The sequence below is a fragment of the Mauremys reevesii genome, linkage group 6 (assembly GCF_016161935.1).
Source record: "Mauremys reevesii isolate NIE-2019 linkage group 6, ASM1616193v1, whole genome shotgun sequence".
In the NCBI taxonomy this organism is placed as follows: domain Eukaryota; kingdom Metazoa; phylum Chordata; order Testudines; family Geoemydidae; genus Mauremys; species Mauremys reevesii.
The window spans coordinates 84,522,125-84,546,063 of record NC_052628.1 but is presented as its reverse complement, the minus strand read 5'-3'; the positions used below and the strand labels follow the sequence as shown (position 1 = coordinate 84,546,063).

General features: G+C 39.5%; 1 protein-coding gene across 3 annotated transcripts in view; it reads left to right on the top strand.

Annotated features, from left to right (window-relative positions):
• The window catches only part of DAPK1 (death associated protein kinase 1), a 125,721-nt gene that overhangs the window by 63,915 nt on the left and 37,867 nt on the right, over positions 1 to 23,939 (top strand). For all 3 annotated transcript variants that reach the window (XM_039544075.1, XM_039544076.1, XM_039544077.1), the window contains exons 4-12: positions 8,231 to 8,369; positions 9,903 to 10,032; positions 10,333 to 10,381; positions 10,477 to 10,503; positions 10,977 to 11,129; positions 11,265 to 11,310; positions 14,994 to 15,083; positions 16,596 to 16,688; positions 20,313 to 20,432. In XM_039544075.1, the coding sequence (XP_039400009.1) occupies positions 8,231 to 8,369; positions 9,903 to 10,032; positions 10,333 to 10,381; positions 10,477 to 10,503; positions 10,977 to 11,129; positions 11,265 to 11,310; positions 14,994 to 15,083; positions 16,596 to 16,688; positions 20,313 to 20,432 (847 nt within the window). The remainder of the gene's footprint in view (positions 1 to 8,230; positions 8,370 to 9,902; positions 10,033 to 10,332; positions 10,382 to 10,476; positions 10,504 to 10,976; positions 11,130 to 11,264; positions 11,311 to 14,993; positions 15,084 to 16,595; positions 16,689 to 20,312; positions 20,433 to 23,939) is intronic.

Genomic DNA, 23,939 nt, shown 5'->3' with positions numbered 1-23,939 from the left:
AAGCTCCTTTATAAATAAGATGTACCCTTTTAAAATAATTCTTGTGCACTGTACATCAGCTATTTCTTTAACATAGGCAATAGACTGTAGAGGGGCTAATTCCAGCATTCCATCCCCTCATTACAGTTGTATGTCAGCTAAAGGATTAAATAAAATACTTATGTTCATGATAGTGCTGTATTTTCTAGAGAGAAATTTATGGGCATTGTCCTCCCAAAACATTGTTTTGAACATACATTTCTGTCAGCCTTGGGTAGACTATTCTTAATTTTCATATCATGAAGCTGACCTGGATAAAAATTCCAAGATAGTATTGCAGAAACCTTCTGAAGCAAATGATTTTCAGTATAAGATTCGGTTCTTATTCACTGACAGGGTGCTGGAACAATTTGTATAGTGGGGTTGCTGAGAGACATTGAACCAAACTGTAAATCCTGAATATAATGGAAACCACTTCAAGCCAGGGGGTGCTGCAGCACCCCCTGCACTCCTAGTTCCAGCACCTATGTTCACCACCATCAGAAATCTGTTTGAGGATCTTCCAATCTGCAATGTTTCGTTTCATTCTGTCATCCTGTTTAATTTTTTTAAAACTTTTGGATCAATTTTCATGATTGACTGCAAATGTTTTCTCAAGTGGGAACTAAAATTTCTGGTCTCTAGCCCCCATCATCCGTTAATCTTGCAAGAAATACCTGTGTTTGACGTATGAACTGAAACTGTCCTCCTCCTCCTCTAATCTAATGTTAACTGTCTGCTCTTCTTTCCCTGTCACTCAGGAAGCTAAGCCAGTTTCTGTTCAGAGTTTTGTGTCCAGTTCTCTTCCTCCCCAGCTGCTACACCTCAATTGCCAGGGCACTGGATACCTGGACACCTCTCCACTGACCTTGGATGCATCACTTTGTTTCTCGGTGCCTCTGTTTTCCTTCCCACGCTCTGATTTCTCTATTTAGATTGGAAGCTCTTTGGGGGCAAGGACTCTTTCACTGCAAAGTTAGGGATAAAATAATGCATTCCTGCCTCTTTTCCTGCAGAAATGTTTTGCCCTCTGATGTTGGAGAGAGCATATCTTAGATGGTTTCCAAGTTAAAAATATTAAGTTAGCCCCAAGATGTTTTTATAGCAAATTTCAAACTTGAATAGGATGAAATGAAAAATCTGAAGTATGAACATTTATTTTACAGACAAGAGAAATAATTTCTTATGGTGGTCTTCTGTGGGACATCTGAATTTGGATAACTGAAATTTGAAAAGTTGGGGAATCAGATGACTTTAGTGACGTAGCTACTTTTTTCATATACATGCACTTCTGATTTCATATAAAACTCTTCCTCTTGAACTGAGAGAAAGTTGTCACCTCCTTACCATTATTTCGGTTACTTATCCTAAAAAGTGCAGAATCAAAAATGCAATGTTCAGGATTGCTGATGATTTCACTAACTGCTTACTTGAGGAGTTAGCAGTCTCAACTAGTAGTGGACCCATTATATTCCTGTTTCACTAATCATGAGAGGTAAGGAATTAACTTACAGCCAGCAGCCTGAAGTTCACCTAGCTCATCCAGTTCATCAGACAGACAACCTCCTGGTACTGGTCTTGTCTTGGCCTTAGATGAAGCTTTAAAAAAAGTCATGAGGTTTTTATTAAGGCAGAGTGCACTTTTGAGTGGCTTTGTATCTAACTTTGAAAGAATTAAAACGGTAGTGATGAACTCCTCTCCCCTGAGAACTCTTGCATCCCTATTGTGAGTTAATGTTTGTAGGTTGTGGGAAGCATCTGGAATTGTTGACTTGCATTTATGTTAGTACACCTGATCTTAGGGAGTGTGACATCTGCGATTGGTAACACAAGTGTGCAGTTCAGGAGTGTTTTTTGGAACCTGGGCTGTTTGGTTGTGTATGTAGTTGCTGTTAAGTAGCAACTTTATTAGCTGGAGTGTGTGTATGTGTGTAAATAAATATTTGTAGGACACAACTAGTTGAGCACACTTAATCGCTGTTGTGAGCTGAACACAAGAACAGTAGGGACCAGTGCTACTTTATAATGGAATTGCTGTGTTACTTAACAAAAACAATGAATTCCTATTTTGTTTCTTCAAAATGCTGTTTAAACTGTAACCTTTTTACTTTCTGATCCATCACTAATCTCTGTCTCATCAAAGGAAGGGGCTTTTTGTCTTGACAGCAGCACAACACAAGAAAGTTGCTCTGAAATAGTCAATGTAGGAATCTAGAAGGTACAATAAAGCAGAGGTAGAGATATTTTGTCATAGTGTTGGGATGAAGATTTCTATTCTAAAATGAAGCAAGGAGTTACCTGAGACTTCTCCAACTATAGACAGCATAGAGGAAACATTCATGCCGTCAGACAGGCTGACAGAACAAACTAAAGGAAATCTGTTGGGTCAGAACTCCTTTTCTAACACTGACGTATTTCCAGATTGATACGATTCCAGAAAAATTATCAAATTGAGTCTCCTGAACAAATGCCCCAACCAACTTAAGAATTTTTTCTAACTTTCGTGATTCACTCCCCATCTCCAATTCAAGCAGCTTTGATTGTTTTTAAAGCTCTAGGCTTAAAATTAAAGTTTCTTCAAATACATTTATTTTTCATCATACCAAAAATCCTCAGATGATCCTTTTAATTATGTAATTCATTTTTGAGTATGAGCAGCATGGCACATGGCTTAGACATTAGGAGTTGATACCACTAGTTTTGAAAGTTAATTGGTTCTAAGCTCCATAATGATATCCTGTGAGAGCTGGTGATTAGTCCCATGTCATAGTTAAGGAGGCCTGATAACTTGTAAAAACATTTTCCATAGTTATTGGTTCTCCAGAGATGTAATACAATTCCTTTCCCACAGGGAGAACATGCCTGATGTAAACACATCTGTATAGTTCACTTTTAATATTCTGTTGGAAGGTCAGGCGGTGCTTGCACTAATAAATGTTTATAGAAATATCTTTTATAATAGCCCAGTTACTGTTAACTAATCTTATTCACACAAATCATGGGAAAACAAAAAAGGAAGAAGCAGATGTTGACTTTGCTATGAACATGTGAAAATGGTTGCACAAAACATTCTAGAATGCAGGGTTAATATAAAAATGGTATGGTGCTTGGATATAATATAATACCAAACCACGAAACACTGCATTACAGGAATGCATAGAAATACATAACTGCACCTAATGTGTTCTGCTTTCATAATATGCTCTGCGTATTCTTGTATTATGTGTAAACTGAAAGGTTTTACGTAGGAATGAGGAAAGGTATAGTGCTTCAAGGAAAGTCATTGTGTTAGGGCAACTATAAAGGTGAGAAGATTTTGTAGTTTATTTTAACAGTAATGTAATTTAGATATGCCTTGAATTTAATTTAGTTACCCTGTTAATCTGAATGGTCATTGTGTAGAGTCTGCTGGATAGTGGTCACTCTCATACTGCTAATCAGAGTTGTTAGCTCACAAATGATCAACACTGAATTTATCCAGTAACTTCAATCAGCAGCTAGAAAAAAAGAGAAAATGAGCAGAGAATATATTCAGGCATGTGTAAATACCGTGTACAGAAGCTCTGAGAGTCTGTATAAAAAAGACAGAATACAGTGCCTGATAACCAGATTATCTGTACTACCTTCAGGAAGCAATTTTTATCCAGTCATTGGTTATTGTCATACTGCTGAGCTCTAGTTTCATGAACTCCTGTGAATACTTACAGCAATTCTTCTTACTTAAAGGTGCACTAAAAATAAAATCTCAAATTTCCATCTGCTTGAGCAAAATGTGCTAAATGGTCCAGTTTAGTGAGCTAATAGGGACATTAATCATATGGCAACTTCAAAGCAAACCCTTTTTATTTACCTTTCAGTTCTTCTAAATCACGTCAACTGGCTTCAGCTCAACATGGTGCATGGTAGGGCATCCTAATGAAGCTAAAACCAACCAGCTTGATTTGTAAAGAATCTGGAAGAGGAAGTGGGGAGGTCAGTTTTAGGTGATGGTGTGCTGTGTTGCCCTCCACCTCCTGACTTCATTGTGACTACTCACATGCTTGAAGTTAAGCATATATTTAAGTGCTTTACTGGGTTGGGGCCATGTGCTGAAGAATTGCAATGGGAATTTTGACACTGTTTAGTTTCACCTTTAAAGTTGAGCATAGGCTAGAATGTACTTGATTTATTTAGCATACCACTACAGTTCCTATACAGATGTATCTGATGAGCTATTATTGTGTGGTTCAAGCACAGTACTAGCAGTCAGAATTTTACTAATAGGATGAATGAGACACAGATTCTGACTAATGCGGGAGACATTGTGGTCTAGTGCAGTAGTGCCCAACCTTATTACACAGGAGAGCCACATAAACGTAAACACAACCTCATGTGGACCAAACAGATTCTACATATTTTCATAAGATTTCAAGTCACCTGTATTGATTTGTATTATAAGTTCAGCTTGTTTCATATGTATTTAGACAGGTTGTCTCTATTTACAGTGTAGTCTATTTACACACTTGTATAAACTAAAATGAGGTAAACATGATGACAAAACGCTAATGAAATGGCCATTTGTATATTGTGTTGAAGCAGGCTGCAGGCCTTATGAAATACTCTGGTGGGCTGTGTATGGTAGGCTGGGCACCCCGGTCTAGTGAATTAGGTATGGAACTGGGAGTGGAGCTGTGAAGGACGTGGGGTTGATTTGTAATTTGAGTATGTGTGTGAGACCTGGTTGGGAATAGTTACTGTATAGTTATATTGGGTTATTGGCATGCACTCTAGGCTTTTTTGTGCTTTAGTATAATAATAAGGCTGTTAGGAAGCTAGCAGAAAGGCAACACAGTGACCCTAGATGAGTACGTTCCTGGTAAACATTTCAAGGGGGCTAAGAACCAATGCTGAGCTATTCAGCTGTGAAGATGCTACTTTCCAGCTAGAGTCAAAGTTACACAGCTGTTTTGCAAAGGTTGAGTGTCTAAAAGATCAGAAAGATGTTAACAGTTAAAAAGTCACTCTTAAGAGTGTTAGAGACTGTTTGGGAGGACCAGGCTGACCGAGGTCCTGCAGAAGGGGGTATGAAGCAGTTGGGCCTTACTAAGCTTTCATGGGGAGGTCTTAAGTTAGGTAGATGAGCATATAGATGGTTTTGTTTTACTGTATTAACTGGTAGGTGCAGCTCCTGTTGGGAAGTCTGGCAGGTGCAAAGTCCAGTTGGATCTGCTGAGAAATCATGGTTGATACCTAGGGGTCTGTAGACCAAGAACAAGTCTAGGAGAGGGAGAATTGAAGGTTTACACCCCAGGACAGATGTAGGCAAAAGGCCTAACAACTGAGAGTGCACTCAGAGAGACCAGAAAGAGGTCAGAGGTATAGCTAGCCCTGTTACCATGATTCAGGCAGCCTGAGATTTAATCCTCATTCTGACACCGCTTTGTAGTGGGGCTGGCTAAATCCTTTAGGGCCAGTTTTGTAAAGGTGATTAGGCACGTAGAGAAGCAGATCGGCACCTAGTGGGATTTTTGAAAGCACTTAAGTGCTTGGCTCACCTATTTCAGTGTGGGTCAGGAACCTATGCAATTTAGGAATTCCCATTAGGCACCTATCTGCATCTCTAGGCACCTAAATACCTTTAAAAATCTGGCCTTTAACCTCTGTAGACCTCAGTTTCCAGAGTGGTATAAAAATAGGGGAAAATTGTATTTAACTCAAGTTGGTGTTGAGAGGTTTACTGAAATAATTAATTATATAAAAAATATTGCTGAAGCTAGTCATTGGCAGATAGGTGAGACTAGCACTCAGCAGTTCCTGGTTTCCAGTCCTCTTCTCAATCAACTAAACCATGCTACCTCTCCAGGATAGGCCCGCCACCCTGTGGCTACCTCCTGCAATTAACAGTTCACAATAATATTTCTGGTAAGTATGGCTTTTTTCACATGCTGCAGTCCCCTAAAGACAACCCAGTCTCCTGAAATTTCAGAGTCTAAAGTTTGGGGATGTGAAATTGCACAATGGCAAAACATTTGGCCATGAAATTTTGTAGTTTTTTCAGTTTCACTCAGCTCTAGTTATAAAGCCCATACATATCTGGAATCTTGAACAGAAGTACACTTTTGGATGGCATCTTATGTTACCTGTTGCCCCGAATGAAACTGTGAAATTGATAAGTTTCACAGTCGTCTATAGGAATAGCAGTAAGTTATGCAGCTATAGGTATCATTAAAATACCAGTAGAAATAAGTAGGAAGTATGTGATTGCAAAGGAGGGTTGTTTTTCTTGTGTTGTCAGTGGGAGTAAGATGAGACTGTAGAGTAGACCAAGTGGTACTCCAATGCAAGCAAACATTGGTGGAAGCTGTTAGAGTGTTCCTGAATATTTCCCTCATATTTATGACAGAAGACTATGGGTACATCTCCACTACAGCTGGGAGGGCACTTCTTAGCGTGAGTAGACAGACATTACTAGCTGTGCTTAAGCTAGCACACTAAAAATAGCAGTATGGCTGCAGTACCACACGCAGCGGCTCAGGCTAGCCACCTGACTCTACCCAGGGGGTTGGAGTAGGATTGTACTCAAGTAGCTAGTGAGCCGTGTTTAATTCGTAGGTATTTCATTTTTATACTACTGTACTAACAAAAGGAGTTAAACTTTTCCCTCATAGTCTCTAATTTTTGTATTTAATTATTATAGTTACCTTTATTATTATAATTGTTATTGGGAAGAAAATATCACTTAAAAAACGTTTTTTCCACCCATCTTGATGTAAGCAGTAAGAATTCATTAAAATACACTTTATATGAAATTTACATTACAATGCTGAAAGTTGTCTCATAAAAATAGACCTAATAGAACAAGTCAAATGTATTTTCAAAAACTTACACTGATTATAAAGCTGCTGTTGTATATTAATCCTATTTTTAATTATCAAAACTTCAAATCATGATCAAATTTTAAGCTAGCGCTAGTGGACAGAATTAATAGCTGTAATTTTGAATTTCAGACTGTTGAAAATCACTATATGAAGGAGTGAAAAATAAAGGAACTGTTGAGGGTTCCAGTATACTTCTAGTTAATGACATGATTTTTAAGATTCAGGAGGTGACCAAATAAACCAGTGTTCTCAGTTTTAATCCCCAAAGTGAGAGAAATTTGGAAACTTTTAAAATGGTGTTCAGATACGTTAGTAGGTAAAAAACAGAATTCAAGTCCCTATCTTGCCTCCCCCTTCTCAGTCACTGAGCACATCACCATTGATCCATGTTGATCAGGCTCTTACCTCAAATGACTAAGGAGTTGAAGATAATCCCTTTCTTTCCCTCTTCCCTCAATTCCAAGCTGTGTCCAGATCTTGCTCCTGTTTCCTACACATCCTTTCTGACCTTTTGTCTTCTTTCTGCCCACATACCTAAACACTCACTTCAGATGGTATGCCCTTGAGGACAGGAACTGTCTCTTCCTCTGTAGAAAGCACTTGGCATGTTTTGAGTGCAGTTTTAATATGAATGATTAAGGCACTAGATTAAATCAAGGATTGGAATGTGTTTTGAAATGCTCTGAGCACAAATAAAGCATGCTGGGGCTGCTGCTAACTGCAGATTGAATAAATCCTGATCTTGATACCTTCTAATCCTAAAAATCATCTTATTCTCCCTAGCATTTTGCTGCTAGTGTATGCTAAAACATACTTTAGTTTTCTATCTATTCCAGCAGTTATCTGTGTTCAAGTACACCTCTACCCCAATATAACGCTGTCCTCGGGAGCCAAAAAATCTTACCGCGTTATAGGTGAAACTGCGTTATATCGAACTTGCTTTGATCCGCTGGCGCACACAGCATGGCTCCCCTGGAGCACTGCTTTACTGCGTTGTATCCGAATTCGTGTTTATATTGGGTCGCGTTATATGGGATAGAGGAGTATATTTTCGTCACTTAACATTGAATTTTAACTTCTGTGAAAATGCGTACACATGTATGGGGTATTTTAATTTAAGCTATATAAACCAGCACAGTTCATGTTAAAATCTATCCACTGTATTCTCAGGAGGAGGGAAAAAAGTCTTACTGATTTTATAGGTATTAAATTATGCAAATTGTCATGTTCTGTTTTGATATGAATGTCATTAAGAGCTGTCAGATGCTTTATAAGAAGGCTGTGGGAACAGTTAAGCTACAAAAATCAATAAGTTAAAATGTTCTTGCCAATAACCCCCTAACCTCTTCTCTCAGTGTTGCAGGTGGGGAGCTCTTTGATTTTTTAGCTGAAAAGGAATCTCTGACTGAGGAGGAGGCCACAGAATTTCTCAAACAAATCCTTAATGGTGTTTACTATCTTCACACTCTGCAAATTGCCCATTTTGATCTCAAGGTATGTTGGACAGATAAAAATTTGGGGTACTGTAAGCAACCCCTTTAAAGTCCCGATTATGCTAGTAAAAACAATCTCCAGTTGTAACACAGATCACATCTTGAAAATGTGATTGCCAGCCTGTATAGATAAGGGAGAATGCAGCTGGAAAGTAATTGTTTCCAATCGTCTTTTATTTAAAAAGCAAAAAATGCTTTCCCCCTGTTTACATAGACTGGCAGTTACCAACAAAACTATGGTCCTGGAAACAGTTTTCAAGAATGATCTTGAAACCTATGTCAGGTTAGGAATTGTATGTAGTGTTGTGGCCTTGATTTTAGAGCTGTGCAAATAATCAATTTTTCAATTCCCTGGCAATTCTGAAAAATCAGAACAATAAATCATTTGAGGTCAAAAAAAAATCTCATTTAAATTTCAAGCAATTTTTTTTACTATTTTAAAATAAAATGTAAGGAAATTTCAAAATAAAAGGTCATTTCAAATAAATAAAAAAAAAGTTGACACAATGTTTTGACTTTTTTTTCCCCAAAAATTGTTTTTTTATACATGAACAATTGGGCAAAACTGACACGCATTTGCAAAACATTTTTATGTCAAATTTGCATTTTTGCTAATAATAATAATAATAATAATAATAAAAAAAAGTTTCCGACAGATTTTTCCCTACTCTAATTTTGATGCAACATTCTGAACTGGAAAATTCTTCTGGCTGTGTTTCCATTCCATGCATCTAATACTTTCACTCAAAAGATCTGCATTTCTTTAAACCGAAACAAGACAACAAAATTGTTTACTGTCAAGGATGGTTGTGAAGCAGGTAGCAATTTCCAAAAAGTGAAAAGATAGTTTCAGATCAATCTGTCAGTGAAAAGAGAAAAGTAATATTATGTGAGAAATGTATATGTATTTTTGCATATGTGAACTCCATTAATATTTTGAATTCTTTTTTAATATCATTTTACTATTTTTCTCTTTTCATAGCCATCAATGTTTTCATGTGTTGAGCATTTCGATATTTCTTCTTGATTTTTGGGTTGTGGAGGCTCCAAATCAGGAAGGCATCTCAATTCAAGGAAGGTATTTAAAGAAGTGCTGAAGTCCTCCTGAAGATAATGGCCATGTCTACACTATGGAAACAAAGATGAATTTTTAACATGTGCTAGCTAACACATGTTAAAATCCTAGTATATCAAAGGAAGTTGTAACATGTTAGCCGTCCCAGGTAGAGGAGAGCCCAGGGTTTACCTCAACTAGCTAACACTCGTTGAACCTACAACTGCAGTGTCTGCACTAAAGGTAAAATCCTGTCACCACAGAAATCAATGAGCTTTGTGCCATTGACTTCAATGGAGCCAGGATTTCACTTTAGAATTTTAACATAGATTAGCATGTTTTAGCTAATGTGGCTTCTCTAGGGAACATGTGTATTTTTAAGACAAGGCCAAGAGACTAAAACACATGCTTAAGTGCCTTTTCCTTGTAGCCTGTGCAAATTATGAAATCTTTTTTGTTTGTTGGTTTTTGTTTTGAAAGCCTGAAAACATAATGCTGCTGGATAGAAATGTACCAAAGCCCCGCATTAAGATTATTGACTTTGGCTTAGCACACAAAATTGACTTTGGAAATGAGTTTAAAAATATCTTTGGAACACCAGAGTTTGTTGGTGAGTACAGGTTATGCCTTATATATCGTTTTCTTTTCCTTAAATCTATGAAACCGTGCATATGGCATGTCTCAACTTAGCTATGATTTACTGCATACAAATTCTGTAAATGACATTTTGAGATTTTTGTAAAGTACACCAAGTTCCTCTTCAGTAACTTGGTTGTATCATTGTAAACAATTTTCTGTTATAATGCATTGCAGGTTATAAATCAGTTTTTTAAGGTGTCAGAATTAAATAAAACTGCTCTTTGCTTCTTTGTTTGCTTATGTACTTCACATACTATTCATTCTCTCTTAGCTCCTGAAATAGTAAACTATGAACCCCTTGGTCTTGAGGCAGATATGTGGTAAGTTAATGAACCATTCTGAGGTGGTAGCTGTCATTATTATATATTATATTACTGTTCTGAATCTTTCCCTCTTTCTCTCTCTCTCTCTCCAGGAGCATCGGTGTAATAACTTACATTCTGTAAGTATCAAAATCCATAAATAGTTCTTTGGGAACATTTTTTTTAACATTATATTCTGATTCTGTCCTTTTGGCTTTCAGTTGTGTGGTGTATTTTTTTTATGTCAATAAGACGTACGCATAGCATATGACCACTTAACTAAAGTGCATTGATTATACATGATTTTCACCAAATTGGAGTTGAATAATCAAAGCTATAGCATAATTGTTAAAATAATAGCTAAGAGTCAATGCTGAGATAGTGGAATGGAAGCCTTGCTTAGATGATTAGGCAGTGTTCCAAAGTGGTGATAATCTTAATTCTCTGAAGTTAAATCACAGCTTTCGTCTTTGTAAGATCAGGTCATCTTTAAGATATGTCTGAACTCTAAAAGCAGAAAGCCTCTTTTTTTTGCACTTCCTTGTCAGATCTTGCAGGGATGAAATGGCATGTAGCATATAATATGTACTGTGTCCAATCTTACTTTTAACAGCCTAAGTGGTGCATCACCATTTCTTGGAGAAACAAAACAAGAAACATTAGCAAATGTATCTGCTGTGAATTATGACTTTGAGGAAGAATTCTTCAGTAATACCAGTGCCCTAGCTAAAGATTTTATAAGAAGACTTCTAGTTAAGGATCCAAAGTGAGTTACTTCTCTTCCTGTGTTTGTGCTGTGGCATCCTGAATTACATATCATGGTTCAATTTGAATTCTGTGTTTGTGCTAGTCTGCTAGAGTCAACAAAGTAAAAGGAGTATTTTTTTTCTCCCATTTAAAGGAAGAGAATGACAATTCTAGATAGCTTGCAGCATCCCTGGATCAAGGTTAGTGTATAAGGAATTCACTTTATATTCGCTTTTGTTTATCAATCTGTGGTATGTATACTTGTGCTTATTCAACTACTTCATGAAAACTAGAAGGCATAAAGTGGTGTTCCCACTTAATAAATATTGCAAAGCTAATTTGAAGGCTGCTGCATACTGGCTATAGACTTAATTAAGTTATGTTCTGTACATGGTAGTGATGGGCAAGTACTGTAGCCCATTATTCAGACGACACTTATGCTTGGTCAGAGAGAGACAAATGTTCAGGAAAGAGTGTACCAACAAAGATACATTTTCTGAATCAAATCCAGTTTCCCCCTCTTCCTAACCTTCTTTTCAAATCCCTATTTGAGTGTGGCTAAATGATGACTGAGCTAAGGTGGGCCATGTCTCTTCCTTGCCCCCTAATTGGGCTGAGAAGGGAACTGCTGGGACTGATCCACTTCTTTCCCAATTAATATTTGGCTTGAGTAGGGTTTTCTAAGATATGGTGTCATCTTTTCCACAGGGGAGAGGGATAGCTAGGTCATAAGTGGGAGAATAGGGCCTCTGGCCTTTTTTGATAATACAGGTCACTTGGTGCAATATGGCCCATTTCTAAGAGTGTGGTTTTGAAAAATTAAAATAAAATTGTTCCTTCCTTGTCATCTCTGGAAGACTTGATTTAGCACAATCCAGAAAGGACCTAACTCCATCAATCATCCCCCAACATTCACTTCCATTTAATGGTAACATAATTTCAACAAGGAGCTCTTGGGAGCCTCATCCAGCACACTGCTGTATAATAATCTGTTAGGTCTTATTAAAATGCAGTTGTGCTCTGAAGGATGAGTAAAAATTGCACTTTGTTCACTAGATCTGTTCCCTGCATAAGTTCCGTCCTGTCTGCTTCCTTTTGTGAACTAAATAAAGAGGGACAAAATATGTGCATACTGCTCTAAGCCCTGCAGAGCCAGCACTCCTAATTGGAAGTGAGCTGAATTCTGTTCCTCCTTATGCACAATATATAGAATAATGCTTTAAGTTCCAGTCAGTTTATACCTATGCAAAGTCAGTAAAAGCAGTGGAGTGATGGAAATGTCACTAAGAACATATTCTGGCTTGCAGAACTTTTATTATGGGTCATGATGATGTACAAGACGCAGCTTGGCTGTCAAGTTACTTGGTTGAGTTTGCAAGGCTGGTAGTTAGGGGAGGGGGAAAAAATCTCTGCTTGTTCACTATATGCATTTCATCTGGAAATCATTGAACCAGAATCATGGAACTTCTCTGAGATGTTCTTACAAAGTCTCTTCAGAGTATAACTACACTTCAACAGTTGGTTTAGTACCGATTTTTTGCACTAGAGTTAGAGCTGTGCAAATAACCATTTTTTTCACGTCTCTGGCAATTTCAAAACAAAATAGTTTGGGATTGAACAAAACGTTTTGTTCAACCTGAAACTAAACATTTTGTTTCCATTTTGGGCATTTGACCCCTTTAATTTAATAAAGAAAAGGAATTTTGGCAATTAAGGGCTAGATTCACAAAGGGGCATTCACAAACGCAAGGTAGTGGTGTTGCCTCCTTTATACGTAGGATGTGGAAGATGCAGGTTTGAATCCCCACTCTGGTGCAGGGACTTGAATTCCGGTCTCACCCATCCCAGGTGAGTGCCCTAATCACTAAAGTATTAACTGTTGGGGGGAAGGGTGTGTCTCAGTGTCTCCTATTAAGATATTCTACTTTGTATAAATTAAGTATTCATTGGAGCAGGGACTGGAATGTGGGTGTCTCCCAGCTGAGTGTCCTAACTACCAGACTGAGACATTCTCTCCCCATGCCCCAAAGAAATATGTAATTATTTATTTAATGTGAAACAGCTTCAACAGGAGAGATTGTGTGACAGACACCCCAGAATACCCTATAGTTCAGGGAGTCCTGAGTTCAAATCCCTGCTTCAGAGTGGGGATTCAAACCTGAATCTCCCAAAAAGCCGGTGAGTGCTCCAACCACTGGGATGTTGGGTATAATACCACCACAGTTCTGTGAGTGGCAGTTAAGTCTCTTTGTGACTATAACCCAAAAAACGGAAACATTTCATTTTGAGATCTCTGAAAAAGTTTTGACTAAAACAGCCAAAATCAATATGAATTTGCAAAATGGCTTTGTCAACCCAAATCTGCATTTTTTTGGTGAAAAACTGCTGAAAATTTTCACCCTGTTTTAGGTAGAGTAACTAAATCAGTTTAGTTACACTAGTATGAACTCTAAAAATACACACACTTAAACTGGTTTAAATTGTACTTAAGCAGTTTTATATTAATGTAGTTACTCTGGTTCAAGTTTTCCAGCTCCAGGCACAAGAGTAGTAGTTAGTCTGATAGCCTGAACACCCTGATTTTCTAGATATCTCATTTTCCTGCCACCATTTGCCCCCTGTTTAAAAAAATAACAATTTAGCACCCCAGTTCCATATGTTAATCTAGATCGTACACTGGCATTTGGGGCCTTCCTAATCACAGAGCGTGCCAGGTTACTTAACACACGCATGTACTCATCTGAGGGTTGGTGCTCAGTGTTAGTTCTGAGAGCTTATCTATATGGAGTGCATAACTCAAGTGTAAATCTGGCCAGTGGACCCTGCTGCCACACACTAAAAGTTCTATAGTACAGGTTTACCTAAAGCACACTCTGAAACTTCTAGTTCATGGCAGCAGGGTCTACGCTGCCACTTCATGCGCTGCCAGCAAGAGGGCTGTAGATTCACACACCAGCTTGATGCACATTAAATCATCATATAGGTAAGCCTTGAGAAGTGGCATGCAGCACTGGAGCCCATCACAATTGTAGCTGGGACTTGATTTGTAAACTAGTGAAATGACCTGGGAGATGTTGGATACCAAATTGATTATACTGAAAGCAGAACAAAACCTGGGCTGCATTTATAATCAACCAGGAAATCCTTACAGAAAACAGATCTTTGCTGGTACACCAGGATGCGGGAGGGGTCTCTGCCTGACAGAGAGAAGTCCTAGGTTAAGGATTTAAAAAAAAAAAATCAAAAGGTTTACAAAACATTTAACTTTCTTTTGAAACTTGGTACCTTATTACTCTGGAAAGATCTTTCAAATTAATAGAGCAGTCAACTACTCTGACTAAGCTCATTAGCTGGATGTTTCTGCTAAGGCAGTCAGCAGCAAAATAGTTAACTATACTGATACTTGTAATTAATGTTTAGAGGTGACAATTTAATGCCTCTCTGATATGAATAAGGTGGTACAATTTTTTGTCTATGCCTCTAGTCAGCACTATATTCATAAACTGTCTTTAGGACACAATGAGATGGAACTTAGGGTTTGGGGTTTTGTATTTTAAACTACAACTTAAGGAAAAAAGAGGGATGATATATGTGCTTAGAGACCCTAACTCTTTGGAACACATGACATTTCCACAGGTGTGGCTTCCTGGAGTGCCTGCTGCTTTCTTCAAGGATAGTGACTGCACACTCTGCTAGGTCTTGCATATTAGAATGGTGCCTTTTTGTATGCTTTACTGCAATGCTGCGGACTTCACTGTCTTTGCAACCACAGATCATTGTTTAGTAGGTGTTAAGATTGTACAGCAGGAAAATGATTTTGTGAAAGCAGTGGCATAATTGGGGGATATTTAAAAATATCCTTTTGTGCCTCTTTTCCTCATAGCCTAAGGATACCCAACAAGCACTTAGCAGAAAAGCATCTGCAGTAAATATGGAGAAATTCAAAAAGTTTGCAGCACGAAGAAAATGGAAAGTAAGTTATTTAGCAAGTCTTCATAAAACTGGTGATGAATGTAATGGCATTCTCTTCTCGGGATAAACACAAGTGAAATATTGTTAATTTTATTGCTTTTTTGCTCAAATGAAGCTTACTATTTGAAGCTTCATTAAAAATAGAAAATACATTTTAGTAACAAATCAAAGTCTTCGCAGTAGGGGGGAAGAGGAAGGAAAAACCTCTTCTTGTGTTGACTTGGTGTACATTTGTAGGTGCTCAGATACTGTGGTTGTGGGGTTGTAGCATAAAAAGCTAAAGAGAAATTCTGTTCATTACTGAACTGAGTATGAATACATAAATTATTGTTGGGCACTGAGCTGTATTCAATTTATATAAACTGTTTTTATATAGTATCAAGACAGTCAAAGAACAAGAGTGCATATTTACAATTTGAAAAGCATTTATATTTTATTATATTTATTTTTTATGCCTCTAATGTCATGTCAAATGTTATAGATGTTCATGGCAGTGTAAATATGCAAGGAAGCTAGTCTAAAAACAATGAAAAGGAAACAACTGGAGTTGGTCAAAAGTGGGGGGGGGGATTTGGTTCCTGCCCCACAGAGATTACAGTCTACGGCTCTGCGCCTTGAAAGACTCAGAAACTAGGCTCACATAAACTGAAACTGGGCATGGAATTGACAGAGTATAGGTAGATGTAAGGAGTAGAATCAGCAAAGGAGAGAACTTCACTACTTCACCACACATACTGCAAGACCTGCACTGAAGCAAGGGAAGGAAGGGATGTGGCATAAGAAATCTATGTACAATGATACCAGAGTTAAGCAAGAGCCAGCAATGGGATGCATAAATTATAAAAGAGAAGTTCCTTCTTTGGAATAGAGGTAAAGAAATAGGATTTTTCTCTCTGGCTTAAGCACTAGAAAAAAAAATACTACATGTCTGCCCTCAGAAATCTGTTTGCCAAGATTCAGTGTCTGGTTTAGGTGGTATCAACTGTGCTTGTAAAGCTTAAGTTGCATGAGAAATGTCAGTCTTCTCTGGTGTCCAAGAAGAAGCAGTGTGTAGACATCTTCATCCTTTTGTATAATGTAACATTTAAAGGAACACTATCAGATAATTTAGGTCCAAATTAAACTGTGTATGTGTGCACATTTTAAAATGAGAAACCCTGTTCATAGAAGTATTTTCATTAAATATATGGCCTGAGCAAGGGGAATTTAGCACAAGTAATTTTTTTTGTTTACATAGAAAAATGTTTAAATCCAATGCTTGCTACCCATTGTTGTTCTACTGAAACAGACAAGTCTGTTTTTATTCCCAGTACAGATGAAACCCAATGAGTAAACAGCATAAACAGTGAAAAACCTGATTTATCAAAAATTCTTTCCACTTGAATGTGTTTAAAACCACAAATTTCCTTTTCTGTGGTGATAAAGTTTGTTTTAAAAGAACTATCTTCCTATCACAAATGTTGTATTTGGTATTTTAAGTAAAAATAGCTTTTCTTTTCTTATTTTTAAAAAGCAATCAGTACGCTTAATTTCATTGTGCCAAAGATTATCAAGATCCTTCTTATCCAGAAGTAACATGAGTGTTGCTAGGAGCGATGATACTCTGGTAAGCATATGTTTTTATTGGTTTAATGCTTTAAATACTTTCTGACATATACCAACATGAATACTGAAATATTTTAAAATGGATATTATTTCCAATGTGGCAAGAATAGATTCAGGAAGTTTTAGGCCAGAAGGGTCCATTATAATCATTTATTCTGACCTCCTGCATAACAGACTATAGAATTATATTCACTAACTTCTGCATTGAGTCCAATAACTTGTGGTTCAAATTTATTTATCATGTTATTGTAGGTTGATTCATGAGAAACTTTCACACCATAGTAATGATAAAATAACCTGCAAATGATCAATACATCTCAGTTGATCAGAGTACTGTATGATATAAACCATTATTTTTTAGCAAAAAAGCTTAGAATATTTAAAATGAATAAAAATGTAGGTGCTGCTACAATGTAAATGTTTCAGGAAAACATGTGAGGGAAAGGAAATAATTATGAGCAAGCAGTAGCCAAATTTGAATAAGTAAAGCAGTCAGATGTAAAAGTGGAGGCAAGCTGACTTGAGATGGGTGTTAAGGAGTCGCGCACCCGAGGGCTCACCACAGTAAAGGCACAATTGCTTAGCATGCTTTAGATTTAGGAGATCTGTATGTCTCAGTCAGGAAACCATAGAAGTCTGTAGAGTTCCTTAGTTTTCAAGGTGTAAGAAGGAATTGTCCCTTGTACTGACACAGTTATGGAATGCCCTTTGTGTTATGGCAGATAGAATGGAAAATGTATGACACACACATTCTAGAGCAGGGCTGGGCAAACTTTTTGGTCCAAGGGCACATCTGGGTATGGAAATTGTATGGCGGGCCATGAATGCTCATGAAATTGGGGTTGGAGTGCAGGAGGGGGTGAGGGCTCCAGCTGGAGGTGTGGGCTCTGGGGTGGGACCAAGTGGTTCAGAGGGCAGGGGGGGGATCAGGGGGTTGGGGCATGGAGTGGGGGTGAGGGCTCAGGGTGGGGGTGCGGGGTCTGGGATGGGGCAAGAAATGAGGAGTTCAGTGCAGGAGGGGGCTCCGGGCTGGGGCGGGGGGTTGGGGGTTGGGGGTGGGAGGGCGAGGGCTCTGGCTGGTGGTGCAGGCTCTGGGGTGGGGCTGGGGATGAGGGGTTGGGGATGCAGGAGGGTGCTCTGGGCTGGGACTGGGGGGTGCAGGAGGGGGCTCCGGGCTGGGACAAGGGATTGGAGCATGGGAGGGGCTCGGGGGTACAGGATCCGGGTGGCAGTTACCTCAAGCAGCTCCTGGAAGCAGCCGCATGGCTCCTCTCTGGCCCCTATGTGGAGGCGTGGCCAGGTGGCTCTGCGCATTGCCCCGTCTGCAGGCGCCGCCCCTGCAGCTCCCATTGGCCGTGGTTCCCAGCCAATGGGAGCTGCAGGGGCAGTGTGCAGACCCCTCCTGACTGCCCCTAAACAGAGCGCAGAGCGGCCCCCAACCCCACTCCCAGCTGGAGTGCAGGAACAGGGCAAGCCCCAGACCCTGCTCCTGAGCAGGAGCTCAAGGGCCGGATTAAATCGGCTGGAGAGCCGGATGTGGCCTGTGGGCTGTAGTTTGCCCACCCCTGCTCTAGAGCTTCAAATCGTACCACAGCTGTTCATTGGCAGGGTTAGGAAAAAAAAATTCTGTGCACCTGTTTGTGTATTATTAATTAGATAGGGCCAAGAGGCTCCAATTAGAGTTAGCATAATGGGGCTATGCAGGGTGTAACTTCACAGTAAGATAGCAAAAGCAACCAGTAGAAATATGCCCCTTCATTCATCCAAGGTAGATGTGTTGAGTTCTACTCTGTCAATACCTTTTTTTGAATCACAACTTGTTTGCTGTGTGTCATGTCTATCTTCTGGCTTTGACTGAAGCCACTGGAGGGCAATTCTGAGTATTCTGGAATGGCATAGAGGAGAGGAGAGGCTTGCCCTAGAGTCCTTTCACAAAATTACCCTTTCTACTTACTGTCGTGTTTAGTTGTGCTACCTGATTCCTGCATTCCAACTTCAGATGTAGCTAGCAGCTGCATATCAGCGGTGTGTCTGTATAACTTGTGGAGAGAGTTCAAGATGACAGACGCTATTGAAATGCAAAAAACGTGCTTATGATTCTCTAATGAGGTGTTTGCAACATCCTGATTTATTACCATAGCAACTGTTCCTCCCTTTCTCCCCTGGACTGGTCTACTTGACCTTCTGAATTAGTCAAGAAGAACAGGATGATTCAGAAAGGGCAAACTTTTAGTTGCACCCAAGTTCTATGGTTGACAGCAATGTCAATAAGTGAAATGCAGACAGAAGGGCATTTTTAATTAATTTTTTTATACTCTTTCTGAATGTAAGAGGGATTTTTAAAGACCTAAAGGTCAATCTGCAAGTGTAAGTCTGGATATGTCTACATTGAAATCAGGAGTTGTGATTGCAGCACATGTAGACATACTTGATCTAGCTAGCCCAGGCCACCACCCCTGTTGCTGCAGTTATAGTGCTGTTGGTTCTTGAACTAGCTAGCTAGATCAAAGCTAGCTCTGGTATCTCTGCACAAGCTGCAATCACACCTTCCAGTTTCAATGTTTACGTACCTTGAGAGATGTTGAGCACCCTCCTCTCCCACTGACCTTGCAGGATGGGCCCAGAGAGTATATTAGACCCTATGCCAAACAAACTTCCTTTCAGTTTATGCAGATGTATGCCTTTTCAGTTTAAGCCCTTGGGAGTATAGTTAGAAACTTGTAAATCCGGAAGCTTTCTCTTTTTAGCTTGCTCTTCAGGTTTTAATGCAGTCTTTAGGAAATATCCTGTGATCAGCAAAGCTTAAACATTAATGCATTAGAATGAAGTAAACATACTTTTTTCTGAGCATTAATAGTCTTAAAAATCAAAAATTCTGCAGAGACTTCATTACCCATTTTATCCTCCCATTATCCCTCCTGTGCAAGTCATGTTCTCACTTCCACTTTCCTTTTCTTATCGTGATATTTGTTCTATCACCCATACTACTCTTGTTCCTATTGCTATACTTTTTAACACTGAATCACCATTGAAGATATGTCACACCAACTCTTTAGCAGGCAAGTGCTAGTGTTTAAAACATTAATAAACTCAGGATAAGGAAGATTAGAGTGATTCAAAAATCAGGCTACATGATTTTCTTTTCTGTGAATTTTTTGCTGACTTACCCATGGAGAACACAGATCACCCCTGGGAAGTACAAGGTTTGTACCTGCATCTTATCTTGTTGTTTTAGATACATTTTTTTAAACAAGTTCCTATCATAACTTGCATCTTCAGCTTTACTTTATACAACTCTCCATTTAGATGATACATGGAAAATTCCAGTAAGGAAACAATGTGGGAGAAAGACTTCTCTGGAATCTCATGCAGTAAATAATGTGTACAGATGTGGAAAAAAATGCACATCTTATTAGGGTAAATTTTCCAAGTAGTGTTCCTACATTTTAGCCACGTGACTCCTGTGAATACGTTTTCCAGTCTTGCAGCTAAATGGCTGTACAGTGCTTTGAAAATGTAATTTTCTTTCCTTATCCTGACAGGTGCTGGGGGATTTTTTTTTTTTTACTATTATTATTTTGAAAGCTAATGATGATTTTTTTTCTATTTCCTTGTTAACTTTGAGGATGAGGAGGATTCATTTGTGATGAAAGCCATCATTCATGCCATCAATGATGACAATGTTCCTGGACTACAGCATCTCCTGGGATCGCTGACTAATTACGATGTCAATCAAGCCAACAAGGTATGGTGGTAGGTCTGTGCTGTGACAAGTGTGTGTGTGAGGGGGGCAGATATCTGTTTGTTCTTATATAGAGTGATGTGGCTATAAAATAGAAATGTAATATTTGAAATAAGACTAACAGTCAAATGGCTTTAAGCTGTCCTAGGAAAAGTTATGTTAGGAGTTCGTTGTTCATTCCTCTCAAACTGTCTGGATATGGAAGCCATAATATTTTTTTTCTAGGCCTCTGAAATGTAAAGGAGTACTGTTGCTTGAAAAGAAGCACAAAATTTAAGTTTTGGTAATAAAAAGAAAAATCCCTAAGACTTGCAATTAAATATAACCACAGATATTTTAAATCATGATGGAAATTGGTAGGGTGGGGGTGGATTCAGGGAAAGGAGTGTTGTTTACTTCATTTTCCAGTCAAAACCTTCCCCCTTTCCATACCAACATCACAGGAGAACATGCAGGTGTGCATGAACCTGTGTGCAGGACATTGGCAGGAGCCTGCCCTTTGTGAGTGCAATGGGCTACAGGGTGGGAGAAAAACTCCTGCTGTACTTTTTTCAATGGATATGTGTGTGTTTGCAGCACTTGCTGTAGCTATGCATGCTATGCTATCTCACACTGGCTTAACCAGGAGATCATCAATGATCTGAAACTGAAAAAAAGTGTCCTACAAAAAGTGAGAACTAGATCAAGTTACAAGGGATGAATATAAAAAAAACCACGTGCATGTAGGGACAAAATTAGAAAAGCCAAGCCAAAAAATTAGATTAAACTAGCTAGGGACATAAAGGGTAACAAGAAAGCATTTTACAAATACATGAGAAGCAAGACAAAGACCAAGGACAGGCTGATTACTCAATGAGGAGGGAAAGACAGTAACAGAAAACATAGCAAAGGCCAAAGTGTTAAATGCTTTTTTTATGTTTTCACCAAAAAAGTTAACAATGATCGGATGACTAACATAGCAAACATCAGTGTAAATAGGATAAGATCTGAAGCTAAAATAGGAAAAGAACAAGTTCAGAATTACTTAGACAAGTTAGATATCTTAAAGTCAGCAGGGCCTGATGAAATACATCCTAGAATACTTAAGGAACTAGCTGAAGAGCAATCTGAGCCATTAATGATTATCTTTAAGAATTTGTAGAGGACAGGAGAGATACCAGAGGAATGAAAAAAGGTACTGTATTTGCCCATCTATGAAAAGAGGAATAAGGACAACCACCCAGGGAATTACTGACCAGTCAGCTTAACTTCAATATCCAGAAAGATAATGAAGCAAGTAATCAGTTTGTAAACACCTAGAAGATAATAAGCTGATAAGTAATGGCAGGGATTTGTCAGGAACAAGCCATGACAAACCAACCTAATATCCTTCTTTTACAGGGTAGAAAGCCTTGTGCATATGGGGGAAACAGTAAATATATTCATAAATGGTTTGGATAATGGTATGGAGAGTACACTTACAAAGTTTGCAAACTGGAAGGAGTTGCAAGTGCTTTGGAGGATATGATTAGAATTCAAAATGATCTTGACAAACTGGTGAAATGGTCTGAATTAAATAAGATGAAATTCTATGAAGACAAATGTAAACTACTATACTTAGGAAAGAATACAAATACTTTCCTATTTGTATAGGAAATAGTATATAAGAAGAATATAAGAAGCAGTGCTGCAGAAAAGGAACTGGAGGCTATAGTGGATCACATTAAATATGAGTCAACAATGTAATACAATTGCAAAAAAGTGAACATCGTTCTGGGATGTATTATAGGAGTGTTGCCAGAAAGACACAAGAAGTAATTATCCTACTCTCCTGAGCACTGATAAGGCTTCAGCGGGGTGTACTGTGTCCAGTTTTGGGCACCACGCTTCAGGAAAGATGTGAACAAATTGGAAAAAGTCCAAAGAAGAGCAACAAAAAAGATTAAATATCTAGAAAACATGACCTATGAGAAATTGCAGAAGGGAGGTTTAGGTTGGACATTAGGAAAAACTTTGTAACTGTCAGGGTAGTTAAGCACTGGAACCAATTACCTAGGGAGAGGTTCTGGAGTATCCATCATTGGAGGTTTTTAAGAACAGGTTAGACAAACGTCTGTCAGGGATGTCAGGCACTACATAGTCTTGCCTCAATGCTAGGGGCAGGGCCAGCTCCAGGCACCAGCCCAGCAAGCAGGTGCTTGGGGCAGCCACAACAGAGAGGGGCGGCATGTCTGGGTCTTTGGCGGCGGGTCCCTCGCTCCCTCTTGGAGCGAAGGACCTGCCATGAAATTGCCGCCGAGGAATGAAGTGGCAGCGGTAGGGCTGCCGCTGAACTGCCACAGATCCAGGGGCGGCTCTAGGCACCAGCGGGCCAAGCGCCCGCTTGGGGCGGCATCCTGGGGAGGGTGGGCATGGGCTCCGTGGAGCGCCGGCGCCGGCGGCGGCAGGTCCCACCCCCTGGGGGGCGGGGACGCGCCTGCGTGCCGCGCGGCGGGCGGTCCCGGGCTTCCCGCTGCCCGGCGCTGCTCCTGCGAGCGGCGCAGCCGCAGGTCCGTCCGTCGGCCGGCGTCGGACCCGCCGCCGCATGCCCGGAGCCACGAGCCTCCCCGCCCTCCCCCCCCCCCCCGCGCCGGAGCCGGCGAGAAGAGGTGACTCCGGGGGAAGGGCGGCGCGGCGCTCGCAGGGCTGGGGCAGCAGCCTACTGCAGAGCCGCCCCTGCACAGATCACAATAATTTTTTTGGCTGCTGCTTGGGGCGGCAAAAACCCTGGAGCCGGCCCTAGCCAGGGGACTGGACTAGATCACCTATAGAAGTCCCTTCCAGTCCTACATTTCAGTGATTTGATAGAGAAGGTGGGGTGGGGTGGGACATGTATCCTTGGTGTAGTGTGAGCAGGAAAGGAGACAGCCTGGATACCAGTGGCTTTAATGTATGTGTTGGTGTGAAGGGAATGTGTTTGAAGGGAAAGGGGAGTGAATATTAGTTAGGAGCATGCAAGCGAATTTGTGAGGTGGTTGAAATCCAACTGTCAAACTGGTAACTTTCTTTCTTTCTTTCTTTAAGACTACGGTAAAGGATTGCAGGATTGGGAGCAAGATTAAAGATGGTTTAGTGCATATCCAAATAAATACACAAGAAAACTTTTGTAACTGTATTTTTAACAGCCATATAATGATGATGTAATATATTTACTCACATTCATGTTTCCAATGCACAGCTTGGAGCAGTTGCTCTCCTAAAACGTGTTATTCTTGGAATCAACCTTTGCTTTTGCTAGGAACTGTTTCTTAATGCAGGTGAACATACCTGCATTTAAAATGTTCCCTTTGAATCCCAGATTCAGGGCATCAGAGGTGGCTCTTTGAACAGCCTTTTTAAAATTGAGTATATTTGGATAATTCACTTGCCAAAATTGGATTTGTAAGACTATTTTTTTTAAAAAAGGTAATAGCCCAGGCTACAGAAATAAGAAACAGAAAATATGATATAGGTAGTAGGGTTGTCGAGCGATTAAAATTAATTGTGATTAAT